At 31.2% G+C, this 20,303-nt stretch overlaps 1 protein-coding gene across 4 annotated transcripts in view; it reads left to right on the top strand.

Annotated features, from left to right (window-relative positions):
- LOC114331137 (diacylglycerol kinase 1) overlaps positions 1-20,303 on the top strand; it is a 1,205,680-nt gene that overhangs the window by 337,099 nt on the left and 848,278 nt on the right. For all 4 annotated transcript variants that reach the window (XM_050643769.1, XM_050643768.1, XM_050643771.1 and 1 more), the window contains one exon: positions 15,621-15,697. In XM_050643769.1, coding sequence (XP_050499726.1) covers positions 15,621-15,697 — 77 coding nt within the window. The remainder of the gene's footprint in view (positions 1-15,620; positions 15,698-20,303) is intronic.

Below are 20,303 nucleotides of genomic sequence, written 5' to 3'. Positions count from 1 at the left end.
GGAATTCGCTAAAGCGACAAATTTTTACGAAGAAAGTTTATTATGATAAATAAAATTAGCCTGAAAAATATAAGATATTATAGTATTCGAACAATATGTTTATAAGGAAAGATAAAAGAAAATATTTTAAGATGTTGAAAAGAAATTGGAAAATCCAGCATAAAGGACATACATTTTTATTGTTGTAATGTTTGTCTGATAAAAATCGGTCCGGGTTAGCCGGACTTCCGGGTTATCGGGGGCCGACTTATCGGGGTTCCACTGTACTTACATAAAAAAATGTTTTAAAGCTTTTAATAAAAATAATTGGGGAAAAATATTCGATAGAATGGTAAAACATTCTTTTTAGATTTCCAAGTTCAATAATTTGGTGCCTTGCTATTAGTTTGTTTGATAAACATACTGATGACCAAAGAATGCACATAAAAGGACAAATATTTTTTAAATTAGAATACTATTAATATTTATTATAAAATAAACAAATTTGCTACGTCATTTTCGTCAAAAAATTAATAGTGAGTGGCTCTTTCTTGATTTCTTTCTTAGTTACTCTATTGCATGCACCTGGTCTTCTAAGTTTGCTGGAGGACGTGGACATCGATTTAGGTTTCGACGTACCATATCCCACACACGTTCGATGGGTGACAAATCAGCTGATCTTGATGGTCACGATAAAGTGTCTATATCAGATTCTTGTATGAACTCCATGATTTCATGGGCAATGTGAGGTCTTGTGTTATCCTGTTGAAAAATCGCATTTGGAATGATTTGTAGCCAGGGATGTAAAACCTAAAACCGGTTGTAGTAATTTACCAATATATCGTCGAGCTGTCAAAGTGCCTTAATAAAAACTAGAGGTGATCTGCTTCCCAAACATATAGTGCCCCATACTATAATTCTTGGCTGTCTTACTGTACGCTGATTCATTACAGAAGCAGACAACATTGTCTGTTTATTCTGTGATGAATCTAGGGGTTTTCTTTGGATGGCTCTGATAGGCGCATGAGGGTAACAAGTTTTCGAGGTGAGAGATGAAATAATATAGACTTGGCTGTCGATATACTGAGTATATGTCCACCGAATTTAAAAAAAAAATCTGATTTGCTAATCCATTTTTTTCTTTTAATTTACTCTTCTCTGAGTATAAGGAATCAAGATTCCATGGACTTTTACCTAGATAAATTGACTGGTTGTGGAATGCAATGTGGGATTCCCCCTAGTCTGCTTTATTTATCGTTCGTTTGCCTTGCAAATTTTAGAAAGCAGAATCTCAGACTCAGATTGTCACCAGAATCTTGGTTTCCATAATACAAGTCTTTAGATTTTCGGATTTTAGACTTCTATTTGTTTTTAATAGATGTCGCTACAGCGTCTAAAAGCAAATTATTGTTTATAATTTTGCTTAGTGAGACAGGTCGTTTTCTTTTTGATTCAGAGCACAGCCACCTTCACTTTACAAGCCATGAAGAGAAAAAGGCAACTGATGACAATTGCTTCAGGCTGACAGGCAATTGATGACGTCGGTAGTCTGACTTTCGGACTACTTCTTTCGAAAACACGATTTTAAAGTACAAATTCAAGTAAAATTTATAGTATTTTTTGAGTCGAACTGGAAAATATATTAATTAGACACTTTTACACAATCAAATCAAAAGTAATTCCTTGTAAGTAACGTTTATTATACAAAAAAAAATGACAAGAATATGTGTAAAATATTTTATTTTAAATAAATAATATCTTATTTTAAATTATATACAAAATATCGCTAGAAATAACTGTAAGAACAATTGCTCACAATGTTTGATGTGCATTGTTGAGGTTTAGAGTAGATAACTTTCTTTTTTGTTGTCGCCCTTATCGTTATTTTTCTTTTTGTACTATTTTGAAGATTCATTACTTTGGTGGCTGCTATTTTTGTATAATTATTTAAAACAATATTACACGTAATTTTTATAACAGAAGAATAAACTTTGAAGGCATTTTCCCCACATTCACACTAACATTCAAAATTTAAGTGAAATCCTTTATGCTGCTGTAAACTTTTCATTACCAAAGATGATAATAACATCAGGTAACAATAATTGTTTTGCAAAAATAATTTTTTAAGATTGGGATTGTTAATAATAAATTCAAATGTTAAACAAAGGTGATAATAAATAAATTTTACTGAATCCGTTGCTAAACACAAACCATCCCTTTGCAAATAATCGCATAGTAATCTGCTCCAGTTGTCTCTCCTTTACTACAAAAAACAAGCTGTTTGAACTAGAATCATCTTAATAACATACCTTTTAAAGCTCTTTATAATTTGTAGCACGAAATATTGTAAAATTTTTCAGTTTCTCTGTAAATATGGTGAATATTGTTTACCAACAAATGAGAACTGACAGACTTAACCGGTCTACCATTAGATGTTGCCAAGTTTCAACTTCATGGCTTGTTAAGTAAAGGTGGCTTTGTTCAGAGCAAACATAGGCCTCTCTGAAGATCTCAAAAGAGTTAAACGTACGTACGAGGATGATGGTCGCCTCTGAAACAGAATGAAATTTTAGCTGTTTTTCATTTTCATAATTTAATGCTTATCACATTCTGCTAAACACGTACACATCAGGAAAATGGAGGAGCATGCATAAAAAATGAGATAAACATGTAAATAACAGAATGATATAAATCACTTATTCGAGTTTATCACACGAGTTAGACTTCAAATTATTTTTTCCAAAATACAATACATGAATACAATTTATTATAAACATGGCAATAATGGAAAGTCACATTCTAATGTTTTGACAGTTCTCTTACGTCAAAAATTTTGACCTACGTAATATTGCTTTTGTAGTAAAAATACTATAGGTGAGAAGAGTTTGTTTTTTTGGTGCATGCTCAAATCGGTGTATTCTACTTGAAATAACAGAGAAACGGTCGATTTAAGGTGTATAATACTACCACTACCTTTTATAGCGCTTGTAAAGAACTTTAAAATGATCAATATTAAATGTCGATTACATTCAACCTAACCGAGATATGCTGCAAAATATTGATGGCTAATGTATTTTAAGAAAAAACGGGAAGTATATTTTAATCCCTAATCCATCAGAATTTAAATACATCCTTTTCCTTCTACCATACTCTTTATTATAGTGTTACTTCTATGTTCAACAAGTTGGACGGGTTTAAAATAAATGGTTTTTGAAAAAATAAGATCAAATTATAGAGCGCATTTTTAAATGTTCTAAAAATCTTCCTTTTTCTCCATGTAACTCAAAAATGATAAGAGATACGAAAAAAAAGATACCAAACAAAAATGTAGGGTCTTTTTAGTTAAATTTTTTTTTTATTTTTCATTACTGTATTTCTTATTGCTTTCAAGTTACATGGAGAAAAATGAAGCTTTTTCAGAGAATTTAAAAATGCGCTCTATAATTTTATCTTATTTTTTTTTTCAAAAACCATTCATTTTAAACCCTTCCAACATTTTTAACATAGAAATAACACTATAATAAAAGGTATAGTAGAAGGAAAACGATGTATTTAAATTCTGGTGGATGAGGGGTTGTATATACTTCTCATTTTTTCTTAAAATACATTAGTCATAAATTTTTTTACAGCATATCTCGCTTAGTTTAAATGTAATCGACATTTAATATTGTTTATTTTTAAGGTCTTTTTAAACACTATAAAGGTATTGGTAGCATTATACATCTAAAATCGACCGTTTCTGTGTTGTTACAAGTTGAATACACCGATTTGAGCATGCACAAAAAAAACAAACTGTTCTCACCTACCATATCTCTTTTTGTATTATAACTAGAAGACTTATGACGAAACGAATCTCTTTGTTTTCTTATAAGCTACAAAAAGGTTTTATATAGTTTTTTTTAGTGAGATGCATAGTTTTTAAGGTATTCACAAAAAAGCGTTCGAAAAGGTGTCATTTGTTAATGAAAATGGCAAATTTTCAACCACAAATAATTCAAAAAGTATTGAGTTAAAAAAAAATTATAGTACAATTTTTGCTTAGAATTAGGTTCTATAGCCACTTCCGTGGCTATTTTAACCAAAAAGTTTTCCACCCTCGAGAAGTGGTGGCAACCACCCCCAATTAAAAAGCTCACCTTTCAAAGTTTTCAGAGTTTTCAAAAAAAAAATATAAAACAGTTTTTGCTTAGAATTAGGTTCTATAGCCACTTCCGTGGTTATTTTAACCGAAAAATTTTCCACCACCGAGAAGGGGTGGGAACCTCCCCAAGATAAAAGCACACATCGGGATATAGTAGACTTTGAATTAGAAGATACGTAGAGGCTATTCCCAAAATATCATTAAAATCCATGCAGTAAGATAGAATTCGGAGGTAATATCCTATTCTTGCTCCCATTGACTGGCGTATTAGGAGAAAAACTGGGTAGTCCTGTCGCCAGGGGGTAGGGGGGTACAACAGCCTCCTTTATTCATATGGACTTACCCAAGTTTTTGAAGTTATACTTCTTTAGGCGCGATTGAGAGTAAAATTTCCTAATTCTGCGCGCATGCGCACACAGACAGTATGGCGTTTAGTTACTGAATCTTTCAAGTTATGTATAAATATATCAATACAAGAAAAGGTGTGAAATGAATATATTAGTGTTTTTATTAAATGTATTATTTATTATAATTTTTGTTGCTTTGGATTTGTCTTGCCCGGCAATAAGATATTTTATAATAATATTTAGTAAGTATAATTAGACAAGGCGAAAACGGCGGGTTCGAAGGGAAAAATATTCCCATGAGATTTTTTTGCATAATCACATTCGTGAGACATCCCAGAATAAGGTTCAAGAAGTCGCCCACGTGAAAAGTGGGCCAATTTTTTTTTAACAATTTTTTTTTTAATCAAATTGCAAGAATCAATATTTTTGGCCCGAAAAATTTTTTCTTTAATTTTTTGGACCATTCTGAACAAAAAAGATCTCTTATAATTTTTCTCTAAAGTTGATCGTTTTCGACTTATAAGCAATTTAAAATTGAAAAAAACGAAAAATGACGATTTTCAAGGCTTAATAACTCAGATAAAAGTTATTATTATGAAAGTCAATATATGACTAAATCAAAGTTTAAAGCCCCCCCTACAAGATCCTGAAGAAATTTTTGTCATTATTTTATTACTAAGCTTTTATTTTTAAATAAAAATAATAAGCGCCATGCATGTGTGCGGCCTCTGTAAATGCTGAGTGCGAGAGAGAAGCCATTCCAGCAGTCCAATTGTGCATCTTGCTCGCACTCACATTTACAACCGCGTCAATACGATCTAACCGCTCATTGTTTTTAATTAAAAATAACAGCTTAGTAGTAAATTAATGACACAGATTTCTTCAGGATCATGTAGCGGAGACTTTAAACTTTGATTTAGTCGCTTTCTGACTTTCATAATAATAATTTTTAACCGAGTTATTAAGTCTTAAAAATGGCCATTTTCGCGTTTTTCAAATTTTAAATTACTTATAACACGAAAAAGATCAACTTTAGAGAAAAATTATAAGAGACCTTCTTTGTCCAGAATGGCCCAAAAAACCTAAAAAAAATTAGTTCGGGCCAAAAATATCGATTTTTGCAATTTGATTAAAAAATTTTTTTTTTTTTAAATTGGCCCACTTTTCACGTGGGCGACTTCTTGAACCTTATTCTGGGACGTCTCACGAATGTGATTATGCAAAAATATCTCATGGGAATATTTTTCCCAACGAACCCGCCGTTTCCGCCTTGTCTAAATAGTAAGTATATTATTTTATAATATGTAAATAGGGAAAGTTGGACATAACCGGGTAGGTTGATAAAACCGGGTACCCCTTACTTCTTCTAACCGTCTGCTGCTATCTATTAGACAATGTTAAAATAAGTGTCCCTTTACCACCAACAGTCGTGTGCATTCATTTCTACCTCATTTGAGTAAGCTGTGCCGGAGCAGTAAGACCTCACCTGCGTTTTGATGCAGGAAACTCGATTTTTAAGGTAAGTTTATAGCTGTTTTCTCCTCTAATGAATAACTAATGGCCATTTCAAAATTTAATACATGTAACCTAGTATATTACCTTTAATTTGGCCAAAAATTTTGAATATTATTTCATAACTTAAAAATTTAAATAACATTTAATGTCTTGTTTACGAGTTTGACAAAACCGGGTAGTCCGAAAATCGATAAAACCGGGTACCCGATTTTATCAGACCTGTTGTTACTTCCAGTTTCTGCAGTGGTTTTTTGCTTTTAGTTAACTACAACATGTGGCTTCTTCTGTTGAAGAAGCTAGTTAGAAAGCTATTTTATATAAAAATTAATTTTATTAATAATAAATAAATTTAAATTATTTATTTATTATTATTTATTTATTTATACTAGTTTTTAATTTTAAATATATACTTAATTGTTAATATTAGAATTATATATTATAAAAATTTTTAATAGAAAATATAATAATTTTATCCTACAACTTAAGAAATATAATTAATAATTTTATATATTTTAGTAGGAAAAATTAAAAAAAATCTCCAGTCGTAAAAAATTAAAACTAAATGAACTGGACAAAAAAAAAAGAAAAAACGTGGTAAAATGGGCTGCACCAAAAACAAAGTTTTGGAGAGTTTGGAGAAAGAAGATAATAATTTCGATGCATGTCTATATTACAATTAACTATTTTGAAATTATAATGCGAAGCAAGGCTGGATAAAATGTGTCTTGCACCAAATGGGCTTATGACGCCTGTAGTGCCTATGATGATGTAGATGAAGGTTTTATTTGTAACTTCTGTTCATAGATTTTCGATTTTGGTTCACATACTTTTAATTAATATTTTATTTTCTGCCCATTAGTCTTTTTACATGGTAATTTACTACATGGTAAGTTACTACCCGGTTTTATCATACCGGTTGGACAAAACCGGGTATTTTGCAATATTTTCATAAAAATAAAAAAAATTAAAAATCTAAGAATATTTTTAAAAATTGACATTGGCATATCAAACTTAAGTCATTTGAGAATATTTCAATCTGCAGCAAACATTTGCTACTCTCACATAGCAAAACATACAGACGGTTTTTGGAGTGGTACCCGGTTTTGTCCAACTCTCCTATATAATAGTAAGTATATTATTATTAGGTATTTAAAGTATTTTTGTATTACATTTGTCAGTATGTATGAGAAATCTTGTAACCTGTCGTAGCAAAAGGGAGATAGCGCAGTGGTAGAGCGTGTGACCGGAGATCAAGAGGTCCCGGGTTCAAATCCCGGACGATTCATATTTTTTTTATATTTTTGGTATCGTTTTAATAAAATTTTTTTAAAAGTGGTAGGTAAAGAAAGTTAGTTTAATATTTAAATAAAATACAAATAACCTGTTAAGTATATTAATTTCGTTGAATTCATAATAATAGAAGTATAACTTCTTACGTGCCTACAAAGTACACACACATTCTTTTTTTTATGTATTTTGACCCGTAGAACACGAATTTTTTGGGTAACAGTTGATCTGGATGTCGATAAGATTGTTATAAACAAAGAACTTGAGGAATCACATAACAGCGATTTTTCGCAATACAAAACATTTTTTTGTATTTTTTGGGTCAGTCTAAGCAAAAAATGTTTTTACAAGGTTTTCGTAGGATGCATAGTTTTCGACATAAACGCGGTTGAACTTTCAAAAAATCGAAAAATTGCAATTTTTGAACCCTAATAACTTTTGACTAAAAAATAATATAGCAATTCTGCTCACCGCATTTGAAAGTTCAAGTCAAATTCTAGCGGTTTTGATTATTTTCATTGCTAAAAATTAATTTTCTTATTGTTAAACAAAGCTATAAACACATAGTGCTTGAATGGTGTTTTCAATGCATTTCTCATTTAAATCGAACGAGTAGGCGCACATACAAACAATTTCGACGTAGATTACGTACATTAAAACGCATACATTGGGCACGGGAAACACCATGTGTTTATAGCTTTGTTTAACAATAAGAAAATTAATTTTTAGCAATGAAAATAATCAAAACCGATAGAATTTGACTTGAACTTTCAAATGCGGTAAGCAGAATTGTTATTTTATTTTTTAATCAAAAGTTATTGGGGTTCAAAAATTGCAATTTTTCGATTTTTTGAAAGTTCAACCGCGTTTATGTCGAAAACTATGCATCCTACGAAAAAAATTGTAAGAATATTTTTTGCTCAGAATCACCCAAAAAATACACAAAAATGTTTTGTTTTGCGAAAAATCGCTGTTATGTAATTCCTCAAGTTCTTTGTTTATAACAATCTTATCGACATCCGGATCAACTGTTACCCAAAAAATTCGTGTTCTACTGGTCAAAATACATAAAAAAACTTGGGTAAGTCCATCTGAATTAAGGAGGCCGTTGTACCCCCCCTGGCGACAGGACTAGGTGTTACGGACGCAGTTCAAAGGATTACGGCATTGAAATAGAACTGGGCGGGACATGTTGCTAGATTCAAAAATGGAAGATGGACAAACAAAATTCTAGAATGGAGACCTGGACACGATGCTTATCATAACTGAAGACGGCATCATGCGCATCCAGCAAAACTGGATTCAGGGTGCTCAAGATAGAATGCAATGCAATTATTTACGGGAGGCCTATGTCCAGCAGTGGACTCAAAACGGCTGATGATTATGATCTAAATCGCCTATGTTAAAGGGTAGTGGTGGCGTGTAGAAGTTTATAAAGAAACGTCTAAAAATATTTAGTCTTGTCGTACACACAAACAAAAAATTTCAATTTTCATACCATTTTCTATCGGACAATATTAAAAGACCCATAAATTATATTTAAAGGTCGCTTTTTGCCTTTGAAGATCTACGTACTACAGTTATACATTAAAATTTTATAGTTGGAGTTGGCCGTTACAAGCGGATCAAATATTGACTAAAAGATCACTCGGTTCCAGCTTCTAGCCCTTAGCTTCCTGAGTTATATTTGTTTTAATATTACATCTATGCTTTTATGGAGTCATCCATTCCGTTTGAAAGACAGTGGCGACTCCTTATCCTTTAGGTTAAGTCCAGTTGATGAATAATTTATTGGGGACAAGAAACATTTTAAATAAATTAATGTTGAGTCTGCCAAAAGTATAACAAAGCAATGATAAAACAAATAATGGTAAATGTTCAGTATTTTGGATCAGTAGGTTTTACAAAATTTTTAGTAATCGTAACAAGTCAAAAAATATAGTATCATTATATAGGGTGTAACAAAAAGGCAGCTCATAAATTAAATTACATATTCTGGGACCAAAAATAGTTCGATTGAGCCTAACTTACCTTAGTACAAATGTGCACATTAAAAAAGTTATAGTCCATTGAAGTTTTTCTTCTTCTTCAGTTGCCATCTTCGCTACGAATGTTGGCAATCATCATAGCTATTTTAACCGGGGAACAGTCGCGCCGTGAGAAAAAATCTCACATTTTATCCTTTTCCGTGATAACTTGATGAAGAATTTTGCAACATTGCTTTCCACTCGTAAGTGCCTCGAGGAGGATCGTAGTAATGCGTAGAATTTTTTTAAAATTATTTTGACATTATACTTCTTTAGGCGCGATTGAGAGTAAAATTTCATAATCTGCACGCATGCGCAGACAGACAATATGGCGTTTAGTTGCTAAAATCTTTCTAGTTATGTATAAATATATCAGTGCAAGAAAAGGTGTGAAAAGAATATATTAGTTTTTTTAGTAAATATATTTATTATAATTTTTGTGTCTTTGGATTTGTCTTCCTCAGGAGCAAGATGAGTATTATTAAAACATTCTATTGTATATTTATTCACCTTGTCTGTTTGTTACCGTGAATTATCATTAGGCACGTCCGAACCGATACACACACAGTCCTCGTAGCGTATTTGGTATAGCATTTAGTCGAGGCATTGAAGGATTGAAGTGTCGATTTTTCGAATGTTTTGTATAAATTTACCTATTTACGAATGTTTCTTCTAAAATTTAGGATTATATTAATTTTATAATACATTTAAGTATGTAGTAATTTTCTTTACAACTTTTACTTACCTATTTGTTTCTGTTTATACCTAATATCGCCCGTGTCTAGCAATTGTCTGCGTAGGCTAGCGGTATGTGTATCTAGTTACGGACGTGTTAGTACTTGGTTCGATTCCCGATAAGGAAAAATTTTTTGTTTATTATTAATGGTTATTGACATCTTAGACTATTATATTATGGACTTAAAAAATTATTCAAAATAATTAAAATAATTAATCGGGATGATGTTGCCCAACTATTTACCGAGTTGCAAATTTATAATAATTGCCTATTCCAAAATGCACTTTTGAAATGCATTTTTCTTATGCACAAAGGCAATTTCAGATTTCTTATTCATTACATTAGTTCACAAAATTTCCTGACATTCTCACGAATCCAACGCACCAAACTGCATTAAAATCCCTCTTACTGCGCCAAAAATCGACAGTAAGGCCTTTTTTGTGCTTCAATGCCTCGACTAATTCGGCCAGAGATCAAGAGGTCTTGAGTTCGAATCCAGTGCAATCCTATACTTTTTTTTTTATTTTTTTGAAAGCGGTAAGCACAAAATTAGTTTGGTGTTTAAAAAAAATTAAAACAAACTGTTTAAAGTATATTTATTTTTAAGAAATCATATAATAGAAGTATAACTTCTTACGTGCGTACAAAGTACACACACATTCTTTTTTTAATTTATTTTTATTTTTTAATTTTTTTTTGTATAATTTATGGCTTTGGTGAGAACCAATTAACTTTAAAATTGTTAGAAATAGGTATTTTTAACATAACAAGTAAATAAAAATACTATAAAATAAAAATTTGTTTTAAATTCGTATTTAAATTTGTATTGTGGGTTTTTTCTCTACGCGCGACTACTTACGTGACAGAAATGAGCGCGACTGCTTCCGGCTTAATTTTTGAGGCATTAGCTCTAAATAGTTGTTTTGAGCTGGATCCAAACCATTCTCTCAGGTTCTTCAGTCATGAAATTCGTCTTCTTTCGATGCTTCTTCTGCCATCTATCTTTCCTTGCATTATGAGACGCAGGATGTCATTCTTGTCGCCCCGCATCACATGTCCGAGATACTGTAGCTTTCTTTCTTTAATTTTAAGTTCAACTTCGTTATCTTTACCTATTCTTCTCAGTACTTCATTGTTCGTAACTCTAGCTACCCAGAAAACCCTCATAATCCTTCTACAGGTAGGTCCACATTTCAAAGGCGTTAAGAGGATCGGTACGTGTTTTCGGCTGCAATGCTATTCAAATGGGGATTCATTTTTTTCGAATCCTGAGAAAACTAATAAGTATTTTTGAAAAATTTAAACGCAGAATGAAAGATTACGTTATTAGCGAGGGCCGAAAGTCCCTGAGAACTTCTATAATGTTTATTTTAATAAGTTACAGGGGTGAAAAACTAATATAAAATGTAGTGTGATTTTTAATTTCAAATATCTCATTCGAAAGAAACTTCGTATATATTCTAAGGGACTTTCGGCCCTCGATAATAATTTAGTCTTTCATTTTGTGTTTAAATTTTTAAAAAATATTTATGAGTTTTTTCAGGATTTGAAAAAAATGGACACCATGTCCGTGGAAATCGAACATTCGCTATCTTTGTCATACAACGACACTCAGTCGAATATAATGTTATGACAGAACTCAAGACAGTGACAAGTAGAGATGTGTCCGACCCGCTATTTTGATATAGCAGTTCATTCTGCTACTGATTTTTAACGCGTTAATAATAAAATCAATCAAAGAGTTGTTTATTAAATAGTATTGATAGTGTATTTGAAAAATAATAATTGATTTAAGGCGTACAATTAATAAAAAGTTATTTATTGTTTATATATTATTTATGGATAATCCAAGTATTTCAAGTCATTAAAATTCAAATAAAGGTATTATTTTATAAGAGTTTGTTCCGATAACCGTAAATAGGTACGAGTTTAGGTTTAAAGTAAAGTGCCCATGGTGGCATAAAATGTAGTAAATGCTAATGCTTCAAGCACGTACTACATTTCTGAAGATTTCACTACACTTAAAAAGCATTTGCTTTTCTCCGTAGTGTTTGCTTCTATTTACCAGCCTACATAGAAGAATGTACTACGCTTTTGAAGTATGTGCTTGTTTAGTAGTATTTTGCTTCAGTTTAAATGAAGTTGGTGGGTGGACGTCTTCGGCGTATTTTTTTGTTACAATATGGCAGCATTTATGAATGTGTGTCATAGAAAAATTTACAAACTAAGAAGAAGATTGTAAATTTTTGGGGTCATTCTTTTATCAAATAAAATTTAATAATTGTGAACAAGATTAACAAAAAAAAAAGATTGTTCATTTTTATCCTCGCGTAACTCGTTTCTCGCTTCGGAATCTGAGTCACTCGTTTTTTATTCATGTACAATTATAATAATTAAATAATCCAACAAATAGTTTATTTCTTTAAACGAGAATAAAATTTAATGCGAAAATTCTTGGTTTACCGATAGATTTTTTAGATCATAATTTCACTATAAATTTAAAATTAATTGGAAAAATACAATAGTAATTAATTTGATTTATGTAAAAAAGTACTTACTTCAATTGAGCTAACCGTCTATTTCTTCGCTTTTCAGTAACACATTTCTTGTAACAACGTCCCATATTTTAATTTGCGCAAATAAGGAAATAAATAAAGTCTTTATAAATTAATTGAGTAATACTACATTTATACAACGCAGTTCTTCACATGTTCAAACCTTATCTAAGCTTTCCATGGTAACACTACATTATTAAAATAACTTTACAACTTTTTTTCTTTTTCGACTATTTGTATAGTATATAAATAATGGTAACCACTGAATACATAATTAGTGAAAAAATAATCCTATCATTTATATAAGTAAAGGTTATCCAAGAACCAAGAACATTCAAAACTGAACGAAACCGAAATAGCCATCTCTACCTTTCTAATGACAATGTCACTGTCAACCTAATGTTTACATCTGCAGTTGCCATACCAGTGAGAATTTTACTACACGTAATTTGCCGTGTAAAGACAGAAAAAGTAGGGACAGCCGTAAAATATTTGCGAATTATGTACCCATAGCCTTAAGTCGTCTCATTGTCTCTAGATTAAACGTCCATGATTCCACCCCATAGTATAGTAGGTACACTCTGTATACGTAACATTTTGTTAGGTGTACTTTAAAAGCTAATGTTAAATGTTGAATGGGTTGCATGTGAGAGTTCATTTTAAATGAAGTAAAAGACAGACGTAAAATACTCTGTCTATTCCACCATATCCCGTTAGCATAACTTAAGCAAAAACATCATGTTAGTGAATACTGAGGTAGTAGCTCCTTGTACCCGAATCATTTAGTGACTTGTAACCGCTGACCTGAAGATGCTCTACATACTTTAAAAAGCGAAACCGGTCGTTGGAAGTTACAATAAATGATTGAGAGTACCTACGTCTGTGTTTTACTTCATTTCTAATGTTAAATCTTTGCTAAACAGGTTATATGATTGAAATTACCAAATCAATTTTTTTCAGTATATCGGAAACTGTTGGAGATTTTATATTGAAACTGGACATGTGGCATTCTTATGACAGGAACATCTCTAAAAAAATAACAGTGAAATTTGTCCACACCATAAAAAATTATGGGGGTTTTATTCCATTAAAGCCTCCAGATGTTTGTGTACGTTCCAATTTTGATTGAACCTTTTATTTGTAAAATCCACCACATATTTGTAAATGGTTAAGTAAAATTATAGAATATTATTTTCGTATTATTACCAGGTCTCTATAATCTTACTAAACCATTTACAAACATGTGGTGGATTTTATACATGTTCAAAATATCTCGATAAAAACTGGCTTATCGAAAAAATACTATCTAAGAGACAAAAAAAGTTTTAAAAACATTGTGTTGAACAAAAATAATTTAATTGGAACGTACACAAACATTTGGAGGGTTTAATGGAACAAAACCTCCATAAAATTTCTATGGGGTAAACAAATTTCACTGTTATTTTTTTTTTAGAGATGTTACTGGCATAAGAAAGCCACAAACAAGTCCATTTTCAATAAAAAAAACTCAGATTTCGATAAATTGGAAAAAAATCTGTTTCATTTTGTAATTTCAAAGGACTGTAACTTTTTTTATGTGTACATTTGTACTAAGGTAAGTTGAGTTCAATAGAATTATTTTTGGTCCCAGAAAATGTGATTTAATTTATGACCCACCTTTTTGTTACACCCTGTATTTCTCTAGGCCTCTTCTAATTGTTTGAAAGTTTCTCTATCTTATCAGTTGTTATTAATAATCTGCCACTATTATCTGTTAAATCGCCACTGCCTTAGCATCTGGTTAAGCCAGCAGCCTGGTTAATTTTTTTCGTCTTCTTCTTCCACTTTATAAGCAATTCTGTTTGTTCATTGGCGGATTGATACCTTTTTGGAAGACTGTCACTCAATTTTTACGTGGTTGTCCGATACCTTTTTCTGCCGATTGGTCATTTATCTCTTCCTATTTCGACTAGACGGGTCTCTCCTATTCTGCATAAGGGGTTATTCCATTTTTATTCTTCAGATATTTAGTTTTGTGTTTATTCGTTTATGCACTGACATTACATTCTATCTTCACTCCTTTTTCGATCTCTTAGCGTATTTCCTGTAATTCTTCTCAGTACTCTCATCTCTGCCGTTCCCAGTAGTCTTTGTGTTATGGCGGTGTCGGGTCTTGTTTCTGGTGCATATTATTTCATTATTGTCATGTATGTATGTATCGGTTCTAGAACGTCTTTCGACGTTGTCCGATGCCTAACTTCCACGTCCTTCTATCATCCCATTGGCCATCTCTAAGATCCCTTGTACTCATTGCTTTGGTTACCCCTTCTTTCCATGTCGTTTTGGGCCTTCCTCGTTTTTTGCGGTTTGGTGGTACCCACTGTATAATCTTTTTGGGCAATCTTGTGTCTTCCATTCTTTGAACATGACCATACCAAAGCAACTGTTTCCTCTCAATGTCTGTTGCTAAGTAACCATCTATTCCAATTCGTCTTCTTACTTTCTCATTTCGAACTCTTTCCCTATGGGATATACCTAACGATCTTCTAAAAACATCCATTTCTACAGCTTCTAATTTTTTCCTGTTGTTCTCGGTTATTCTCCAAGTTTCTGCTCCGTAAAGTAGGCTGCTTTTAATAAGTGTTTCATAGCTATTGTATTTTCGCTGTATTCCTATTTCGGAGCTCCAAAGTATTCCATTTAAGCAGCCAATTGTTCTTCTAGCTTGTGTTACCCTTTTCTTTATTTCCTCATCATCTTTTCCCGTTCTATCGAAGATTACTCCCAGGTACGTGTATTCACTACAGGATGTGATTTCTTCATTTTTATTATTGTCATACACTGGCTTTATATTCTTGACGTCATCTCAGTGTTAACATTAGGTTTCGCTATATAGTGTTATTAAATCACTGTTAAATTAAGAATACCGAAACATCAAAATAGAAACTCTGAATGTGCTTGTAATCGAATAATCCGTATTAACTTTTGCATAATATGCATAATAATAATATTATTATTATTTTTATACGCTTCAAAATACTTTTTAAATTTCAGACTCTACTAAAAAACTTCAAGATGTATTGGTCGAATTTTGTGGATCAGGACCACCGTACAAACACAATCCTGATGGGGTAAGTGAAATATTTTCTAACTTATATTTTAATTGTGCAAAATTAAGTACCTTCCTAAAAATAAATTTTATACAGGTGGTGTGGAAATTTGTGCATATTATTTTGTAATGTTTATTTTAAGTTATTTACAGTTTTCTAATACTGTCACTACAACACACAATTAATTTATATCATTTATTTAGTTAATCGTACAAATTAATTTTATCGACTAACTTTTAAAGTTTAATTTCTTTTTATAATTTAAAATGCTACATTCTCTACAAGTCCAGAAAGCTCTTATACCTTCAGATTCTAAATCAGATATTATGTCCCTATCTTCTCGTCACTGAGAACATTTTAAAAACAAAGAATATTACTCCAGGGAAATAAGACAAAACTTTACCATGTTCGGGACACTTGAGCAGCCAGGTTGCAAATGGGTTTTTTGGGTACTATATACCTAATACATTATACATACAAAAATGCCCGTCACAGTTCGGACGAGAAATTTAGTTATTAACAAATAAGTGTCAAAAATGGCAGTTTTTTCATTTAAATCGCTACGGGCAAAAATAGGGTAATTAAATATCTTATTTATACTGTTATTCTTTTAGTAGATGAACCAAGGTTTAAAATTGCAGTTTTTGAATTTCGGTTCGATCATTTGTTGCTTCAGAAATTGCAAAATAAGACTAAAATTTCGAAAAAAAAAAATTGCTATAACTTTTGTGAAAATGGCCTTAATAGGACTTTCATATTGCACAAAAAGTTGAGACAAACAGTCCATATAATGCACAAAAAAATTTAAGACGATTCGTCAATTCGTTTAAATTTTATTCAATTTGTTTATCCCAATGAGCTTTTTCTTCGCAATATTATTGTTCAGAAAATAGTAACGTAATAGCAATTCTGTGAAAACCATATGAAAGAAGAAAAGTCATGTTTTCAAAGTATTTTAAAAAAATCATTAAAAAGTCATTTTTATCATTCCGAAAACATTTTATTAAGTAGGGTCATTTTTAGTTCATAAACAATTTGAATAACTTTGTTAATATTGACTGTAGACTAAAACTACTTTGGGATTTGAAAAGCTGGTATTTTTATACGAATTTTCAAAAAACACTTTTTGCCTAGGTTAATTACAGTCAAAGTTAGTCACTTTTTTTATTTAATTGGCAGCTACTTTGTTTATAACAATTAAGCAACCCAACTAGCGCCATTTCGAATTTGAAGGTATATAGTTTATGTGTAAAAGTTTGAGTGAACTTTAAAGTTCAACAGAGTTGTTAATAAAGCTTTAAAAATAACGTTCTAACGAAATCGATTTGTGGTCGGTGGAAATGAATATTAAAATCCGTGCACTGAAAAAATGAAACTGATTCTTCAAACATATGCTGCGATTAATATCTCCAGAGTTTGTTGATGGATTTTGATCATAATTTTTTTAAATTGTATGTGGTAGTCTTGTAGAGTACGTTATGTACGTAAATCCCCACCTAACATTTTAAAATGTTAGGGGGAGTTCCCCTTATCACTCAGGGATATGAAAAATAGATTACGACCGATTCTAAGACCTACCGAATATACATATATAATTTCATAAAAATCGGTCAAGCGGTCTCGGAGGAGTATGACAACTAACACTGTGACAGGAGAATTTTATAGATGTAAATATATAGATGGGTATTAACAAATAGGGGTTGGTGATGGAAAAGTGTTAATTAAGAGTTGTATGTATTTTTTAATGCTACATCATATAAAATTAAGATAGACAATTTTGTCCAAAAAAATTAAAAAAAGTGTCAGGGGGGCAACCCCCCTTATAACTTATGGGTATGAAAAATAGATTAAAACCTATTCTCAGTCCCATAGGATATACTTGTAAAATTTCATAAAAATCGGCCAAGCCGTTTCGGAGTAGTATGGTAACTAACACTGTTAGAGGAGAATTTTATGTATATTGAAGTAACTGTGAATTAAATAATAAAAGTGGCTAACCTTGACCGTAATTAACATAGGCGAAAAGTTTTTTTTTTGAAAATTTGTGCAAAAATACCAGCTTTTGAAATTCCAAGGTAAATTTACTCTACAGTCAATATTAACAAAGCTATTCAAATTGTTTTCAAGCCAAAAATACTTTAGTAAAATGTTTTCGTAGTGAAAAAAATTACTTTTTAATGATTTTGTTCAATAATTTGAAAACAAGACTATTGTTCTTTCATGTGCTTTTCACAGAATTTCTATGTAATTATTATTTTCTGAACAATAACATTACAAAAAAAAAGTTCTTTGGGATAAACAAATTGAATAAAATTTAAACTAATTGACGAATCGTCTTAAAATTTTTTGTGCAGTATATGGACTCTGACTCAACTTTTTGTGAAATATAAAAGTTGTAAGCTCACTTTCGCGAAAGTTATAGCAAATTTTTTATTTTCGAAATTTTAGTTTTATTTTGCAATTTTCGAAGCAACAAATGATCAGACCAAAATTAAAAAATTGCCGTTTTAAACATTGGCTCATCTACTAAAAGAAGAATACTATAAATAAGAAATTTAATTATCCTATTTTTACCTGTAGCGATTTAAACGAAAAAACTGCCATTTTTGACCCTTATTTGTTAATAACTAAAATTCTCGTCCGAACTGTGACGGGCATTTTTGTATGTATAATGTATTAGGTATATAGTACCCAAAAAATCTATTTGCAACCTGGCTGCTTAAGTGTCCCGACAAAAACCTTATTTCCCTGGAGTATATTTTGATTAAATCTTGCCTTATTCTTGGAGATATAAACATTGTAAAATCTACTAATATATTAAATAAAACTTTAAAAAGGGTAAACCCTAATATATTAAAGATTTTTAGAACCACGACTAGAAATCAATGGGATAGTATAACATATATTGGAAAATCGCTAATAAATCAAATAATTACTATTACTGTACAGTGTGGGCCAAAGAAAACAGTCCACCTCGATATTTGACAGTAGTTATTAGATTTTAAGGAAATGCCGAAACAGGTCGATTTTTGATCTAAAGGGGACACATTTTTACGGTACATATATCTGTCATTTGTCAACCCCCTCCCTTCCACATCTCCACCTCTTATTTTTAAATAGGGAATAGGTGTCGTGTGCTAGCTCATTTGAAAAGTTATTCAATTCTATATTCAGTAATATTAACATTGACATAATTATTTATACAGGGTGTCCAAGAAAAATTATTTTGAATTAAATTAATTGACACAAAAAGAAGAATGTATGTAATTTGTTCAACTCAAAATACATTCTACTGCTGAGAGAAAACAGAACAAAATGTTTATTTGATAAATAAACATTGCTTGTTGTTTAAATTCAATATTCAACCTACCAACAGACAGATGCGTGACAGCTTGAACACTGAAATCAAGCGAAAAGCAATGTTTATTTATCAACAAACATTTTTTTCTGTTTTGTGACAGCAGTAGAATGTATTTTGAAATAAATAAATTACATACATTCTTCTTTTTGTGGTAATTAATTGGATTAAAAAATTTCATTCTTGGACACCCTGTATAAATAATGATGTTAATGTTAACATTACTGAATAGAGAATTAAATAACCTTTCAAATGAGCAAGCACACGATCCCTATTCCCTATTTAAAAATAAGGGGTGGGTGAAGTGGAAGGGCGGGGTTTGACAAATGACAGATGTATGTACCGTAAAAATGTGTCCCCCTCAGATCAAAAATCGACCTATTTCGGCATTTTCTTGAAATCTAATAACTACTACCAAATATCGAGGTGGATTTTTTTCTTTGGTCTACTCTACACTATATAAATAAAAGCCTTTCCCTAAAGCATTCCCATTCCTCATCTTTCACACCGAGTTCGATGAACACTAATACCATGTCATCGATGGTCTCCGAAGAACTTGGTATTTATAATGGTTCAAAAGTACGAAATCACAGAATAAAGTGCGTATTTTTGAACAAGAAATTAGCAATATCTCGTAGATCGTTTAGAAATGATGTAGACGAGGTAATGGAAAAAAGGAACCTGCAATTAAATTTGTGGAAGTCGTTATTAAGAGCAAACCAGACCAAGACTACTTTTATTCATACAATTTTAAACAAGAGTTTTTAATAATTGCCAATATTTGATTAATTCAAAATTCACTTTTATCAATTTTATTTTAAGAAAAAGCAATTGCTAATTTCTATTCATAAATCTGAATGAGTCACCCTGTGATTCTTATTACTACAATACATAGGTACAATTTTGTAAACAATATAAAGCGGCTTATTAAGCGTATGATGCATGATCTAGATGTGAAACAAAGGTGTGAAGGTCATGGTTGGCCTACTAATAGACGTGAGTAGTCAGACCTTGAGGGATATATCTTATTAAATCTGTTAGGATAGTAAATGGTTTCATTTTTCAGGAATGTAGTTGGTAATAGGTAAAATGATAATGACTTTGTATATAATAGAAAAAAATCTTAAAGATAATTGACCCATTAATTTGAATTTTATATTTTTACCTTTTCCTTTTCTCTCAACTTTGCAGAAAGCAGCTACCTATTTGAAAATTCTTTTCACATAATGAAAAAAAAATTCACAGGTTACGTTGTAGCGATTTGGCTCA

This window comes from Diabrotica virgifera, chromosome 2 (genome assembly GCF_917563875.1).
Source record: "Diabrotica virgifera virgifera chromosome 2, PGI_DIABVI_V3a".
In the NCBI taxonomy this organism is placed as follows: domain Eukaryota; kingdom Metazoa; phylum Arthropoda; class Insecta; order Coleoptera; family Chrysomelidae; genus Diabrotica; species Diabrotica virgifera.
This window is presented reverse-complemented; position numbering and strand designations above follow the sequence as displayed.